The 16,898-nt window shown below is 47.6% G+C and overlaps 1 protein-coding gene across 1 annotated transcript; it reads right to left on the reverse strand.

Moving 5' to 3' along the window:
• Positions 1-12,492: 12,492 nt before the first annotated feature.
• Positions 12,493-14,450, reverse strand: LOC143814648 (uncharacterized). The gene is made up of 2 exons (XM_077293466.1): positions 14,163-14,450; positions 12,493-13,595 (listed from the first exon to the last, which is right to left on the reverse strand). The coding sequence occupies exons 1-2, from the start codon at positions 14,354-14,356 to the stop codon at positions 12,866-12,868; spliced, it is 924 nt and encodes a 307-aa protein (XP_077149581.1). The 5' UTR covers positions 14,357-14,450; the 3' UTR covers positions 12,493-12,865.
• Positions 14,451-16,898: the final 2,448 nt, after the last annotated feature.

A 16,898-nucleotide genomic window follows, 5' to 3' on the forward strand; every position in this document is an offset into this window, starting at 1 on the left:
TCTTGGACGGGGCTTCAGGTACGGAATCTGCAGCATGGATTTGGGATAAGGCATCAGCCTTCCCATTACGAGAACCTGGACGGTACGAGATAACAAAGTTAAATTGATTTAAAAATAAGTTCCAACGAGCCTGACGAGGAGAAAGACATCTAGCGGATCTAAGGAACTCTAAATTGCGATGGTCAGTTAGCACTATGATCTGTTTTGCAGCTCCTTGCAGATGATGCCTCCATTCTTTGAAAGCCGCAATAATAGCCAGCAATTCCTTGTCTCGTAATTCTTCTCTGCTGAGGTTAGTCTACGGTAAAAGAAAGCACAAGGATGTAGCAGACCCTTCTCTCCAGTTCTTTGGGAGAGAATAGCCCCCAAAGCATTATCAGAAGCGTCCACCTCCACAATGATAGAAAGTGTTGGATCTGGGTGTATCAACAGCGGTGCTGATGTGAAACAGATCTTAAGCCGATCAAAAGCTTCTTGAGCCTGTGATGACCACTTAAAGGGTTTTTCCTTCTTTGTCAAGGAAGTAATGGGACGGACAATATCAGAAAAATTTTGAATGAAGCGTCTGTAGAAATTTGCAAAACCAATAAAACGTTCGATCTCCTTAATGTTCTTGGGTACCGGCCAGTCAAGGAAAGCCTGATTCTTACCAGATTCCATGTTCAGCCCCTGGGGAGAGATGACATAACCTAAGAACTGTATCTCAGAACGATAGAACTCGCATTTCTCCGGCTTAATATACAGATGGTTCTCTTTCAGATGTCTTGAAACAGTTTTGACATGTTCTTCATGTTCCTGTAAAGAGTCAGAAAAGATTAGAATATCATCCAAATAGATCACCACAAACTGGTCCAACAAATCTCTGAAAATGTCATTAGCAAGGAGTTGAAACGTTGCAGGGGCGTTACAAAGCCCGAAGGGCATCACAAGATATTCAAAGTGTCCATACCGGCACCGGAATGCTGTCTTCCACTCATCCCCTGGACGAATACGCACCAAATTATAAGCCCCACGAAGATCCAGTTTAGAGAACACCTTAGCATGGCGGACTCTTTCCAGTAATTTGGGAATCAGAGGCAAAGGGTAACGGTTTCGTACGGTTACCTTATTGAGTTCCCGATAGTCAATACAGGGTCTCAGGGTCCCAGCCTTCTTTTTTACAAAAAATATAGGTGCCTCTGCTGGTGAGGAAGAAGAACGTATGAAGCCTTTGGCCAGATTTTCATCAATATACTCCTTTAAGGCTTGAAGCTCAGGTGCCGCCAAAGGGTATACGTTACCAAAAGGAATAGCTGCCCCAGGAAGCAGCTCAATGGGACAATCATAATGCCTGTGTGGAGGAAGCTGATCTGCATTCTTCCTGTCACAGATGTCAGAAAACTCTTTATATGCTGGAGGTAAAGTAACTACCTGTACATGTAGTTCCGTAGCCGTGGACTCAGGGACAGCTTCTGTTAACGCTGAGTTGCTCCTTGTTGGAAAGATAATCTCCTTGGTCTTCCAGTTGATAATTGGGTTCTGAGAACGCAGCCAAGGAATGCCTAAAATCACAGGAAAATGAGAAGAAATTAGCAAGAAAGAAAGTTGCTCCTGATGATTAGGCTCCAACAAAATTTCAAGGGGTACGGTCTCCTGATCCACAGGCCCAGAGATTAAAGGTGACCCATCCACTGTTTCCATGGTAATTGGAGAAGCTCTTTGCTGAATTTCAATACCATGTTCCTTGGCAAATGCGATATCCATGAAATTGCCACCTGAACCAGAGTCAATCATAGCTGCACTGGAAATCCACTGTCCTGAACACAGGATGTTAATAGGGAGAGAACAGTGAGAGTTCTTTTCCTTAAGCTCCTTGGGGGGTGAAGTCATAGAAAGTGAATGGAATACAGCGTTTAAAGGCAAGCTACATTCAGAGATGTCAGATTCATAATCACAGTTGTCATACTCCCCTACTGCTGCTAGCACCTTGTTAGGCCGTCTAGGACACTTGGGACAATTGATCAAGAAGTGGTCAGACTGGCCGCAGTAGAAACATAGACTTTCACGAAGGCGATGCTCCCGGCGCTCATTGATCTCGCACCTCTGAACGGAATCAATTTGCATGGGCACCGCCTCCTCCTCCCGAGATGTTTTACCTGCAGGCTCTTTGGAAGGAAGGGAAAAGTTAGAAATACGGCTATATGCAGCAAACTTCTCCTGCCTATGCTCAGTAAGGCGAATGTCTATGCGCACACAATGCTGTATAAATGTCTCTAGCTCTTGTGGTGACTCAGAGCAAGCTAGTTAATCTTTTACAATACTAGACAGACCCCTTTTAAAAATAGGCAATTGTGCATAACTGTCCCAATTGGTATCTTCCGCTAATCTCCTGAATTCAGTAGCATACTCAATAACAGAACGTTTAGCCTGGTGTAAAGACAATAAAGCAGATTAAGCAGTTGCACGGCGATTAGGGTCATCAAACATTAATGCCATAGCGGCCAAGAAATCATCCAAGTTATTTAACCATGGGTCACAAGACTCAATCGTCGGATTCACCCAGGCGAGCGCTCGTGCGGTCAGCAGCATTATTACACACAATACTTTGGATCTATCATTAGGAAAACAGTCAGCCTGCACATCAAAATATAGCATACATTGATTCACAAAGCTACGAAATTTGTCGCGATTTGTTTGCGATCATTAAATCTGAATGGGGGCAACTTAGGTGGGCTAGCTGGTGGTGGTTGCCCAGAGGGTAAAGTCACTTGTGCAGCTATTTGCGTGCTTATGTCCTGAAAAGCCCGTCCATACTGGGACTCTATGCCAGCAAGTTTGTTTTCCTGGGCTGCCATGCGGGTGCTTAAGTCCTGCAAAGTCTGTCCAGACACTTGTTGATTGTGTTCAAAGCTTCCAAACTTCTTTTGCAGACCTTCCACATCCTTCTGCAGTGATCTAATTATGGAAAACACCTGCTCTAATCTGCTCTCTGCAGTCATTGTTCCAGCAGTCTCCTCTTTTGTGGCTAGAGTATCCTGTAATAATTATAGGGGATAACTCAGGAGACTCTTTGCGTGGAACAAGACTACATGACACAGTTTTATAAGTGGTAAAGTCTATATTATCACACGGTGATTCAAACAGGTGCAGAGAGAAACTCAAGTCCACAACACTTGGTGTAAATATTAAACACAGCTTAGCAGTCTATAGGAAACTTCAGAGGAAAATGCAATCACGCAGAAAGTCTATGAAGCAAAATTATTCTTGAGGATACTTGACACGAATAAGTCCTTGTTTTAGTCCAAACACAGATAGATATGCTTATAAGGCAGTTCAAATAATATCTTAGCTCAACCAGGGAGGCCTGGGTAATAGTCTCAGGTTTTTGCAGAGCAGCAACAGCTTACATGTCCAGCAAATGCAGATGGAAGTAAACAAGCAGCAGGAAACTGGTGTATGCAGCAGGAACTCAGAGCAGAGTAGCGGGATCACCACACAGGTTCACAGGAGCAGGTATATAACCAGGGAGTCACCAGGGACAGGAGCTGGATGCAAGGCAGAATACTCTAGCACAGACTGAAGGCTGGGGAGGAGTTTTATAGCAGGACGACACAGTGCACATGAGACCAAAGACGCCATCTTGGAAAAGGGCAGTAATGCACAAAAGGTAATAAAAAAATGTTCAGAGTCCTGACAACCTGCCTGTGAAAGTTTACTTCCTGGCTTGCTGGAGTTGGTGTGCTGAAGTTGGAGTTCGTAGCTGCTGCTGGAGATTGTTGCTTGCTGTTTTTGGGTGTATGCTTTCTCTTTTATCCAATTCCCAGTTGGTTTGTGCATTCCTATCCTTTCCTTTATTCCTCTCTACCAATGGTGACAGTTTTTTGTATGTAAGTTGCTTTTTGTTATTTCTGTTTGTCTTACAAGTTTATAGACTAACATATCTGTCCCAGGCCTCCTGGGGGAGGGGACAGATTAGGACACTAACAGGAGCATAGTAAGGTCAGAGACTTGGGCTTTTCTGCCTTTTAGAGTATGCCCAGGACAGGGATAGTTAGGGTCCCATTTCCAGGGATAGTGTGAGGCCCCCCTTCCTTACTGAAGACCACCACAGCATGACAATTCACCAGCGTATCTAGTTAAATCTGCTAACACTGACCCACAAAGCCATCCATAATCTGTCTCCTCCATATATCTCTGAACTAATCTCCTGATATCTTCCAACACGCAACCTCCGGTCTTCCCAAGACCTCCTTCTATTCTCCACACTCATAAATTTCACCCCCAATTGCCTCCAAGTCTACTCATAAGTGTCCCCCATCCTCTGGAACTCTGTGCCTCGACACGTTTGATTATCTGCCACAGTCGGAACCTTCAGACGGAACTTGAAAACCTACCTCTCCAGGAAGGCCTACAGCCTGACATGACCCTACTACCACCTCACCACCACCTAAGCTGCCGTGACCCCCTACCCCACTGTCTCCATCCCATTATCCTCGAGACTGTAGGCCTGCAAGGGTAGGGCCCTCTCTTTTCTGTACCAGTCTGTCATTATTAGTTTGTTCACCGTGTTTTTTTTATTTGTACACTGTATGTAACCCCTTACATGGACTCAATGGTGCTCTAAGCATAAATAATAATTATAAAATTATATTACTACTTTTTATTTTTAACACAGATTGTTATATGGGGAGAAAGATTGACCAAAAAATCCTGATTTAGACAATACATTATTCCCTGATGATGGCTGCACTGCAACCTTATTATAACGGGAATTGCTCAGTGTCAATGATTACTGTTCTGTTCTGAAGGTTTGGAGCGCAGCGGTCTCTACTGGTAATAACCAGTACTGCACAAAGATAGAAGCATTTTCTAAGTTATACCAGTAGGTGTCAGTAGCACTCAGGGTAACTGCATCACATAGAGATCAGGAGGCAGAAAAGCAGAATATGGAGAAATAGTGAGAAAGCACAAATACATGGATAGATACGTATTTTAGGAAAAATGTAAACGTTTTGTACAGTTTATTATCTCGAGCTTCCAATCAATAATAATTGTTCCAGATGTAACTGAGGGTAATGATATAATGATGATTTTGTGCTATAAATTGAATATTTTCTGCTTGTATCAAAAGTCTGTGTCACGCTGTGTTGACCAGGCTGCTCGACACTGGCTATTCACAGGCGCGGTCCCACTACTGATCGGCACGGGGGTTTTGACCTGCTCCGTTTCCGACCTGTGCCGGTGGGGGTTTTGACCTGTGGGGGTTTTGACCTGCTCCGTTTCTGACCTGGGCCGGTTCACCCCTCATTAGGACAACCTGGTAGCTCCAAGCTCCCCCAGAATCACCATATTGATGCCGAACTTAGTGTGGACACCCGATCGACATAGCACAGGGCAGGCCAGAACTCCTGGACTCAAGAGATCCACCAGCCTCAGCCTCCCTGGTAGCTGGGATTACAGGTGCACGCCACCGCACCCAGCAATGTCTATTGCTGCTATTACCGACTAGACTCGAGGCTGAAGGAGCCGTGACGTCATCAGGAACCACAGCGCCATCTAGTGTCTGCAGGATGAAAGTGCTATAAAGTCAGTAACATAAGTCAGTATAGAGCTGCTGTGTATGTGATAGTTTATACCTGTTAGGCTACGTTCACATTTGCGGTCAGCGCCGCAGCGTCGGGCGCCGCAGCGGCGCCGCATGCGTCATGCGCCCCTATACTTAACATGGGGGCGCATGGACATGCGTTGTGCTGCGTTTTGCGCCGCATGGCCGCAAGCGTTGGACGCAAGAAACGCTTCAAGTTGCATTTTTTTTGCGTCCAACTTTCGGCCAAAAAGGACGCATGCGGCGCAAAACGCAGCGTTTTAGCGTGCGTTTTGCCGCGTTTTCGTTTGCGTTGTGCGCTGCGGCGCTGACGCTGCGGCGCACAACGCAAATGTGAACGTAGCCTTACATGTGTGTATATAACTACGGAGTAAGCTTTGGGCAGCGTACTGTGCTCGCTCACTGATGGACATGGCTCAGCTACTGGGCGGCCTCCCATTGTACCTGGTGTAGCTTTATGTAGCTTTATTATGTACACCTCTCCTCACATGTAAAGCGCCATGGAAAAAATGGCGCTATAATAATAAATAATAATTATAATAGCTTACACTTCTGTATGAGGGCAGTTTGTCATTTCTAAAGCACAAACTCTCTGTTCAGACTCGGCATAAGCGTCTGCTTTGTTCTGTTATCTGATGCCCGGGTCACATCTGTGGCATGAGTTCTGGTGAAATCTGAGACCAGGATGAGTGCCGGGACCATCAGACACCAGCAGAATTGGGGTTAGGCGATCTTTGTGTTTTGAACCACAGATCTTCCATTTAGCCTGTGTGTTTTGTTCCTCATATTAAATGGACTTCGTTTCCATTGGCGCTGAAGAGGTTACCAAGTCTTTGTATGCTGGTTGGAGACATGCACCTCCCTCTCAGGGCGGCGTCACACTCAGCGTATGGAAATACGGTCCGTATTATATGTCCGTAATACGCCACAAAATTCCAGAAATGGTGATCCGTATGTAATCCGTTGGCAAGGTGTGGTCGCGTATTTTGCGCATGTAATGTTGTGTATGTAATCCGTATGACATCCGTAATGCGTATTTTTCACGCAATCTGACAAAATGGACATTTAACGGATTTTGATTTAAAATCACCATCATCAACCCTATTTAAGGCCTCTACAACAGGTGGCACCCTCCCATATGGCCATTTTGTGGTTGTGCATCTGTTGTTGTGTTGTGGTAACGTTTGCACCATGTCTGACCTACTGCACTTCACCCCAACTCAGTGGGTTTTGTTTAACTGGGTCTTGTCGCATTGGTTTGGCCAGCCATACCCTGTGATTGTAGATCCGCGAAGGAGGAGAGCAAGAATGTCGGTGCATCCTCTTCTGTCTAAACGCCTCACTAAAGGCCATTTTCAGAGGCTCTATACAGCTCTGCGGGAACATCCTGACAAGTTCTATCTGTACTGTCGCATGACCATCAGAACCTTTGATATATTGTTGGAGATATTACGTCCAGGTATCACCTATCAGGCCACAAGGATGCGCAAAGCCATATCAGCAGAGGAGCGTCTTCTCCTTATCTTACGGTATGTATTCAACATCAGGGGTGGATTAAGGGTAGCCAGGGCCCCGGGCTGTTCAGACACTGTGGGCCCCCCCGGTCATGTGACGGGGGGTCATGTGACGGGGGGGTTATGTGACGGGGGGTCATGTGACGGGGGGGGGGGGGTCATGTGACAGGGGGGTCATGTGACGGGGGGGGGGGGGGGGGCATATTATACCCGAACCAGATTATTCAAGAAAAATCTCCGGGCCCTACTCTACTGTAACCTATGAAATATTTGTTAAAATCTGCAATATAATTTAGGTATATTTTGACCAATAATATCACATACAAGGAACAAATACCACCGCGCCATGACCAGACCACAAATTACAAACACAGTGATCGAATAATATCACATACAAGGAACAAATACCACTGCACCATGTCAAGACCACATATTACCACCACTTGGTGACCAAATAGCACATTCAAGGGACAAATACCACAACACCATTTCAAGACCACATATTACCACCACATAGTGACTGAATACTACAATACTGATCAGTAATAATAAAAAAAACAAAACACAATACTATCACCAAAAGTGCCAGTATTCACAGGAGATCTGTACTTAGTATGCAGTGTCTGTGTAGAGGTAATACAGAGATCACTGGTGACATTATACACAGGAGCTCTGTATATAGTGTATAGGTAATACAGTGATCACTGGTGACATTGTACACAGGACCTCTGTATATAGTATAGTGTATAGTGTCAATGTATAGGTAACACTGACTCACCAATGACGTCTCTAGGTGAAGTCCTTCATCTTTCATCCAGCACAGACCGCCATCATTTCTTCCAGCCAGGACTCGTTTCTGCAGGAAATAACACAGTTATCTCGAGCTTTGCTTGCAGAACACATTACTTAATTTTTCACAACTTCTACATTACACATGGAGAAAAAAAGGCGATATAGAGTCACTCTGCACAGTAACAGGACCGCCCCCCCCCCCATTTAAAACAGTATACTCAAAAAATAAAATAAATACATCACTGCAGTAATAATATCCCTTAATTAGCCCCTATGGTAATAATATTCCCCACCCTGGCCCCGTGTGTCTCATTCCTGGCTCCTGCCATATGTTCTCCCATCCTGCACTCATGAGTATCCATTCTACCCCATGTGATCTCCCCATCCAGCCCCATCTGTCTCCATCGTATTCTCCTGCCCCATGATCCAATCCTGTCCCATGTCTTTCATTCTGCCCCGTCTCTACATTCTGCCCATGCCTCCAGTCCTGCCCCCAGTGTGTCCAGCATATTACCCTCAGTGTGTCCAGCAATCTGCCCCAGTATGTCCAGCATATTACCCCAGTAACCAGCAATCTGCCCCAGTGTGTCCAGCATTGCCCCAGACAGTGTCTCCAGCAATCTGCTCCAGTGTCTGACTCCAGCATATTGCCCCCAGACAGTGTGTTCAACAATCTGCCCCAGTATGTCCAGCATATTGCCCCAGTGTGTCCAGCATATTACCACCAGTGTGTCCTGCAATCTGCCCCAGTATGTCCAATTGTCCAGCATTGCCCCCAGTGTGTCCAGCAATCTGCCCCATTGTCTCCAGCATATTACCCCCAGGGTGTCCAGCAATCTGCCCCAGTATGTCCAGCAATCTGCCCCAGTATGTCCAGCAATCTGCCCCAGTATGTCCAGCAATCTGCCCCAGTGTTTCTAGCATTGCCCCAGTGTCTCTAGCATTGCCCCAGTGTCTCCAGCAATCTGCCCCAGTGTCTCTAGCAATCTGCCCCAGTGTGTCCTCCAGCATTGCCCGTGTGTCCAGCAATCTGCCCCAGTGTCTCCAGCATTGCCCCAGTGTCTCCAGCATTGCCCCAGTGTCTCCAGCAATCTGCCCCAGTGTCTCCAGAATTGCCCCCAGTGTGTCCAGCAATCTGCCCGTGTCTCCAGCATTGCCCCAGTGTCTCCAGCATTGCCCCAGTGTCTCCAGCAATCTGCCCGTGTCTCCAACAATCTGCCCCAGTGTCTACAGCAATCTGCCCCAGTGTCTACAGCACTCTGCCCCAGTGTCTCCAGCATTGCCCCCAGTGTGTCCAGCAATCTGCCCCAGTGTCTACAGCAATCTGCCCCAGTGTCTACAGCAATCTGCCCCAGTGTCTACAGCACTCTGCCCCAGTGTCTCCAGCATTGCCCCCAGTGTGTCCAGCAATCTGCCTGTGTCTCCAGCATTGCCCCAGTGTCTCCAGCAATCTGCCCCATTGTCTCCAGCATATTACCCCCAGTGTGTCCAGCAATCTGCCCCAGTATGTCCAGCAATCTGCCCCAGTATGTCCAGCAATCTGCCCCAGTGTCTCTAGCATTGCCCCAGTGTCTCCAGCAATCTGCCCCAGTGTCTCCAGCAATCTGCCCCAGTGTGTCCTCCAGCATTGCCCCAGTGTGTCCAGCAATCTGCCCCAGTGTCTCCAGCATTGCCCCAGTGTCTCCAGCATTGCCCCAGTGTCTCCAGCATTGCCCCAGTGTCTCCAGCAATCTGCCCCAGTGTCTCCAGCATTGCCCCCAGTGTGTCCAGCAATCTGCCCGTGTCTCCAGCATTGCCCCAGTGTCTCCAGCATTGCCCCAGTGTCTCCAGCAATCTGCCCGTGTCTCCAACAATCTGCCCCAGTGTCTCCAGCATTGCCCCCAGTGTGTCCAGCAATCTGCCCCAGTGTCTACAGCAATCTGCCCCAGTGTCTACAGCAATCTGCCCCAGTGTCTACAGCACTCTGCCCCAGTGTCTACAGCATTGCCCCCAGTGTGTCCAGCAATCTGCCCGTGTCTCCAGCATTGCCCCAGTGTCTCCAGCATTGCCCCAGTGTCTCCAGCAATCTGCCCCAGTGTCTCCAGCAATCTGCCCCAGTGTCTCCAGCATTGCCCCCAGTGTCTATAGCAATCTGCCCCAGTGTCTACAGCAATCTGCCCCAGTGTCTACAGCATTGCCCCCAGTGTGTCCAGCAATCTGCCCGTGTCTCCAGCAATCTGCCCCAGTGTCTCCAGCAATCTGCCCCAGTGTCTCCAGCAATCTGCCCCAGTGTCTCCAGCATTGCCCCCAGTGTCTACAGCAATCTGCCCCAGTGTCTACAGCAATCTGCCCCAGTGTCTACAGCAATCTGCCCCAGTGTCTACAGCAATCAGTCCCAGTGTGTCCTCCAGCATTGCCCCAGTGTCTCCAGCAATCTGCCCCAGTGTCTCCAGCAATCTGCCCCAGTGTCTCCAGCAATCTGCCCCAGTGTCTCCAGCAATCTGCCCCAGTGTCTCCAGCATTGCCCCCAATGTGTCCACAGTCCACCGTTAGCTTATAAAAAAAACCCAAAAAAAACAGTCTCCTCACCTTACCAGCGCTCCATGCGGCGAGCTCCCTCCAGCAGCGCACACTCACCGGCGACTGACAATGACGTCAGACGCCGGCGACGTGTGAGCTGCGGCCGACTTCAGCTGCCAGCCTCCAATTGGCTGGCTGGCGGCTGTTGTTAACTATTGAGCGCCCGCACCTCAATAGGAAAGCGCCGCAACGCCGGAAGGGGCCCGGTGAGCAGATGAGAAGGGGCCCGATGCGGACCCCCTCTCTCTGCCCACCGGGTCCGGGGGGCGGGGCACATAAATGCCGGCGGGCCGGGCATTCAGTCACACTCCGGCGGATTATCAGAGGGTCAATCTGCGGTGGCTCAGGGCCCCCCCCAAGCCACTGGGCCCTGGGCTACCGCCCATATTGACCCTCTGATAATCCGCCCCTGTTCAACATCCTCACATACTGTATGTTGATTTTTTTTTTATGTGTTGTGTTCTAGCAGGTTTATTCATGTATATGTGTACATTAGGTCATAAGCAGATCTTAAAAAGTTGGTTTAATGTTATAGTTAAGTACCCTTGGAAAATTTTTCCTTTTACAGCGTAAAGCATGTATTTTAAAATATACAATCTACTTGTGGTTCTTCATGTTTTGTGTGAACTCTTGTAACATACCTAATATTCATTTTTTTACATTTTCAGCTTCCTGTCCACTGGCTTGTCGTATGCGGGACTACACCTGGAGTTTCTGATTTGCCGGTCGACAATTTCAGGCATTGTGCGGGCAACCTGTATTCAAATATGGGATGAACTCAAGGAACTTGTGATGCCTGAGCCAAAACAGGCAGATTGGCTCAAAATAGCCCTTGGGTTCCAGGACAATTGTGACTTCCCAAACTGCATTGGAGCCGTGGATGTTCTATAAGGGTACGTAAGCCGCCGAACTCTGGCTCCCAATTCTACAATTATAAGCAGTTTTTCTCTGTAGTTCTGTTAGCTGTAGTTGACAGTAACTACAGGTTTATAATTGTAGACATTGGGGCCTATGGCCGAACTGGAGACTCTAGGGTCTTGAATTCGTCCATTATGGGTCGGCGGCTATGTGACAACCAGTTAGACCTCCCACCACAACAATTCCCAGGCTCCAATGCGGAAGCAGTGCCTTTTGTTCTTGATGGAGATGAGGCGTTCCAACTGACGAGACACGTCATGAGGCCTTATCCCCGGCGCAACCTCGACGACCAGGGGAGGATCTTTAATTTGCATCTTTCTAGGATGCGGAGACTGGTGGAGTGCGCCTTTGGTATTCTGGTGGCCAAATGGCGTGTCCTCCAGTCTGCCATTCAGCTGTGAGGATACAGTGACTGAAGTCATAAACGCCTCTGTAATTTTGCACAATTATACCCGCATACATGATTGCTCCTCAGCTGATATTGCTGAACACATGTTGAGCAATGTGTTTAGGCCTACACCACATGGCCCTCCTCCGCGCCATCCCCTTTCTGGCATAAAAGTTAGGGATGTTTTCACAAATTATTTAGTTTCTCCGCAGGGTGCTACTCCCTGGCAAGATTATGCTGTTTCTCAGTTGTGATTTCCTTCTTTTATAAATATATTATCAAAATATAATTTTTGTTGCCAAAGAAACAGTACTCTGTGTGTTAAATTTCTTAAGGAGAAACGTTACCCCTTAGTCCCCAGTCCAGAGCCTCTCACCTAGCCAAATCAGTTCTCATGCTTCGCACTGACGAGGGCCAACAGCCCGAAACACCGTGTCTGCGAATTGAGATACTGATTTGGCTTTTATCCCAAGTCATATTGTACGACTCTTTAAAGGGTTGATTGTGACTTGTAGGATCGCTACTTCCAACAGGTGGCACTATAGAGTTTAAGTCCTCTTTTTCTCAGAAGAGGCAATTTGCATACTTAATTACCATATGATTATGAACAGAGCATATGTGTGTGATGTAATAATGATTGGTCCACAAACATCATTTGGCTTGTGACAACATTGTTTACTATGAGCAAAAGCCTTTTGTTGTTAACTTTTAACCATATTTTTGGCATATGGTTTGTTTTTTTCTTTTTGGTATTTTTTACCAACAACAAAACACAACAAAGTGTAAATACTGCACAAAAGAACCAAAAACATGGTTTTGCATAACAAACAAAAAGAATAAAAAACAAAAATAATTGCCTTACAGATCCCTGTAAGTTGGCGGTGGAGATGGCGGCAGCTCAGGGTCCTGTTCAGGGGGCCTTTGTTGGGCCAATTGTCCTTCACCCTGTGAAGATGCTGTGGGTTGCTGAGCCAAATACAGGCCTTGTCCATATTGGCCAGTTTGGTGTTGGCCATAAGGGAATTGTCTCTGGCCCTCATGCTGACGGACATTTTGGCTGGATTCATACCCAACCCCAAAATGGCCATGTTGTCCAAACCCAGGTTGGGATCAGCCTACAGCACTGCGTCTGGAAAAGTGGCCATATTGGGAAGGTGGGTTGTAGGCTGCCATTTGGTACGGTGCTGGCCTTTGTTGATTTTGGGTTGGGAGGGGTTGAGGTGTAGGCATACGTGGAGGAGGTGCTTCAAATCCTGATTGACCATGCACCTGTTGAGTTATTTGAAGGCGCAAGAGGTTAGCTTGTGAAAGCTGCCTTCTCTCAAGAAATTCAAACACCTCATAGGGGTTATTTGGAGGGGTGCATAAATCAATCAGGATTTGAATACACCCTCTCACACGTAGCCTCATCTCACGGTGAAGGGGACGAAGGTACCGGGCAAGGCTGCGAGCAAAGGCCTCCTCTCCATCATCCGTGGCTGCCCTGGCCAAATAATTGAGGACCCCAGCGTCCACATCCCTCCTAGTGGCTTGCAGCTCTCTCCTTCTGCGGCCTCTGCGTGAAGCCCCAGCTTCCTGTGGGGAGGACACCAGTGGGCCAGTAGGGCTGCTGCTGTGGCCATGCTCTTCCTGGCTTACATGATCAGGTGCTGCTGAGGGTGGTGGTGCTGCATCTTCAACACTTGCTGCTGTCTGTAGTGATGCCGAAGCTGATGGACCTTGAAGGATGGAGGTAGAAGAGGCCAAAGATGGGCCTGCCACCTCTTCTTCCACACTAATGGGATCAATTACAGCCTCCGAATCAGACCCGGTCTCCCTCTCTGTGAGGTAGGACTGTGTTCTGTTATTAAACAATAAAGCAAAAAACAAAACATTAATAGTTGAGTCATTTGGTAACATAATTTTATTAGCCATCTGTGACCTCATCTCCCGATAATTACAAACACACAACCTCCGATCCTCACAAGATCTCCTTCTCTACTCCTCTCTTATCTCCTCTTCCCACAATCGGATACAAGATTTATCTCGTGTATCACCCCTACTGTGGAAACCACTACCACAACACATCATACTGTTGCCTACAAATGAAAGCTACAAAAAGAGCATGAAGACCCACCTCTTCCAACAATCAGATAACCTGCTGTAACCACCGATCGACCAAACCACTGCATGAACAGCTCTACCCTCGCCTACTGTATTCTCACTCATCCCTTGTTGGAGCTTGTGAGGCTTTGCGGGCAGGGTCCTCTCTCCTCCTGGACCTTTTTTTTTTTTTTATTATTATTTTTTTATATTTTTTAGAAAATGTTTACCCCTCCTTACATGTAAAGCGCCATGGAATAACCAGAACAAATAATATTAAAAATCATATTTTCAAACAAAAATGTGTTGTGTTGTTTTGACTTACTGCGTTAGATCCATACTGGCATCCAAAAAGGACAGACGATCGTAGTAAATGTATTTCCTTTTTGTGGGCGGTGCTGCTGACCCACTTCTTGCCTGCTGCTGCCTTTCCCGCCGGTACTGGTCCCTGATGCTGCGCCATCGTGTCATAACATCATCCACTGCAATGACATGGTAACAAATATTGTTTAAGCTCATTCTGCATATTGCTTAAACCAGTTGGCATTGATAGATCATATTTGAACGATGATAATAAAATGACTTCTTAAATGATTTGCGTAAAGTTACAATTGCTTAAAAAAACAAACAAAATATGTTAAAAAAAGGACAGGGTCCACACCCCTCTGTACCAGTTTGGCGTAAACAAAAATATTAACCAACGCAACATCAATATTAGCTATGTACGTAATAAACACTTTATCATGTTAATCATCTTTGTTTTTTCCTAAACAAATCAAAAAATTCCATACTAAGGCAAAAAATATTCTTCCTGTAATCATGTTGGTAAAGCATTTTTCAAGGTTAATTAATGTCGCAACATGAGTGTACTTACAAAGTTGTGTCTGCTCCGCACCTGGCCGTTGGGCATAATCTGGGAATAGGATCCCACAGATGGTCCTCCAGTCCGACAAATCCAAGGAACTGCTGATACGCACATTGGTTGAGCAGGATATAGAGTAAAGTACTGGAGCATCTGGACAAGGAGAGAGTTCGCCTCGGAGAGACCCAGCAATGCCAGCTCTTGCACCGGAGATACCTTCTGGAAGCACCAGTAATGCCAGTGATGAGGAGCCTATGGACTTTACTTAACAAATGGACTTACAACAGCTGGGAACAAGTGATCCCAATCTGCGCATGCAGCTTACTCTACAGTACCGACAGGCTGCTGCTGCAGAATGCCGGGACCGGGCCGAGAGAGAGGCTACAGAACGCTGGGAGAGTGCTTTCAAGCTTCAGATAGCTCAAATAGAAAGGGCTAACATCCAGCAGCTAACCCCCTCCCAGGACAAAAATCCAAGGAACGTCTGGAAAACTTCCTTGTTATGTGGCTAACATGATGCCGGAGGTGCGGAAGCTATCAGGATTCAGCCGGAAGGGAGGTAAACCAAACGGGGACCCTTCTCCCTCTGCTGGCCGATCACCAGTGCTGTCCAAGCCAACCTCCTATGGGATCCCGGGGAATAGACATTCTTTACATGATGCACGCTGGAGCGTCTCCTGCAACAAAGTGGGAAATGTCAGCGCAGTTTGCCCTGATAGGGAGAAATGCCCAACTACAACCACAAAGCCATCTGGGCCCCCACCTTCTGTCCTCTTTGTGGCCGGCTCTGATGTGAGGACTAATGAGAACTGTCAATCGGTCACTGTTGGCAATAAAGTCACCATTGGTCTGAGACACTGGGGCAGAGGTGACTCTGGTGCATCCAGCAGAGGTAAACCGTGCCGATATCATACTAGGAAAGACTATGTCTATAACCGGGATTGGAGGGTCAGGCCTGCCATGCCCATGGCCCGTGTGTACCTGGACTGGGGAGCAGGGAAAGGATTGAGAGAAGTGGGAGTATCAGAGGCTATTCCCACCAATGTGTTGCTAGGCACAGACTTGGGGAGGATGGTGTCCTACTATATTCCTCCCTTGCAAGTAAATGCTACAGAGAAGGTGGAAGCAAGTGACCCACCTGAGATCCCGTGCAAGGAGGGAAAATGTACCAATGCACCAGACTGTACGTATGTGGCAGCTGTGACCCGGAGTTAGGGTACCATCACACAGTGAAATTTTCATCGCTACGACGGCACGATTCGTGACGTTCTAGCGATATCGTTACGATATCGCTGTGTCTGACACGCAGCAGCGATCAGGGACCCTGCTGAGAATCGTACGTCGTAGCAGATCGTTTGGAACTTTCTTTCGTCGCTTGATCACCCGCTGACATCGCTGGATCGTTGTGTGTGACACCGATCCAGCGATGTGTTCGCTTGTAACCAGGGTAAACATCGGGTAACTAAGCGCAGGGCCGCTCTTAGTAACCCGATGTTTACCCTGGTTACCAGCGTAAACGTAAAAAAAACCAAACAGTACATACTTACATTCCGGTGTCTGTCCTCCGGCGTCTCAGCTTCTCTGCACTGTGAGCGCCTGCCGGCCGGAAAGCGAGCACAGCGGTGACGTCACCGCTCTGCTTTCCGGCTATGGTGCTTACACAGTGCAGAGAAGCACAGCGCCGGGGACAGACACCGGAATGTAAGTATGTACTGTTTGGTTTTTTTACGTTTACGCTGGTAACCAGGGTAAACATCGGGTTACTAAGCGTGGCCCTGTGCTTAGTAACCCAATGTTTACCCTGGTTACACGGGGACTTCGGCATCGCTCCAGCGCGTGATTGCAAAGTGTGACCGCAGTCTACGACGCTGGAGCGATAATCATATGACGCTGCGACGTCACGGATCGTGCCGTCGTAGCGATGAAAATGGCACTGTGTGACGGTACCCTTAAGGTACCTTCACACGAAACGACATCGCTAGCGATCCGTGACGTTGCAGCGTCCTGGCTAGCGATATCGTTTCGTTTGACACGCAGCAGCGATCAGGATCCTGCTGTGATGTTGCTGGTCGCTGAATAAAGTCCAGAACTTTATTTGGTCATCCGATCGCTGTGTATCGTTGTGTTTGAAAGCAAAAGCAACGATACCAGCGATGTTTTACACTGGTAACCAGGGTAAACATCGGGTTACCAAGCGCA

This window comes from Ranitomeya variabilis, chromosome 1, assembly GCF_051348905.1.
Source record: "Ranitomeya variabilis isolate aRanVar5 chromosome 1, aRanVar5.hap1, whole genome shotgun sequence".
Lineage (NCBI taxonomy): Eukaryota > Metazoa > Chordata > Amphibia > Anura > Dendrobatidae > Ranitomeya > Ranitomeya variabilis.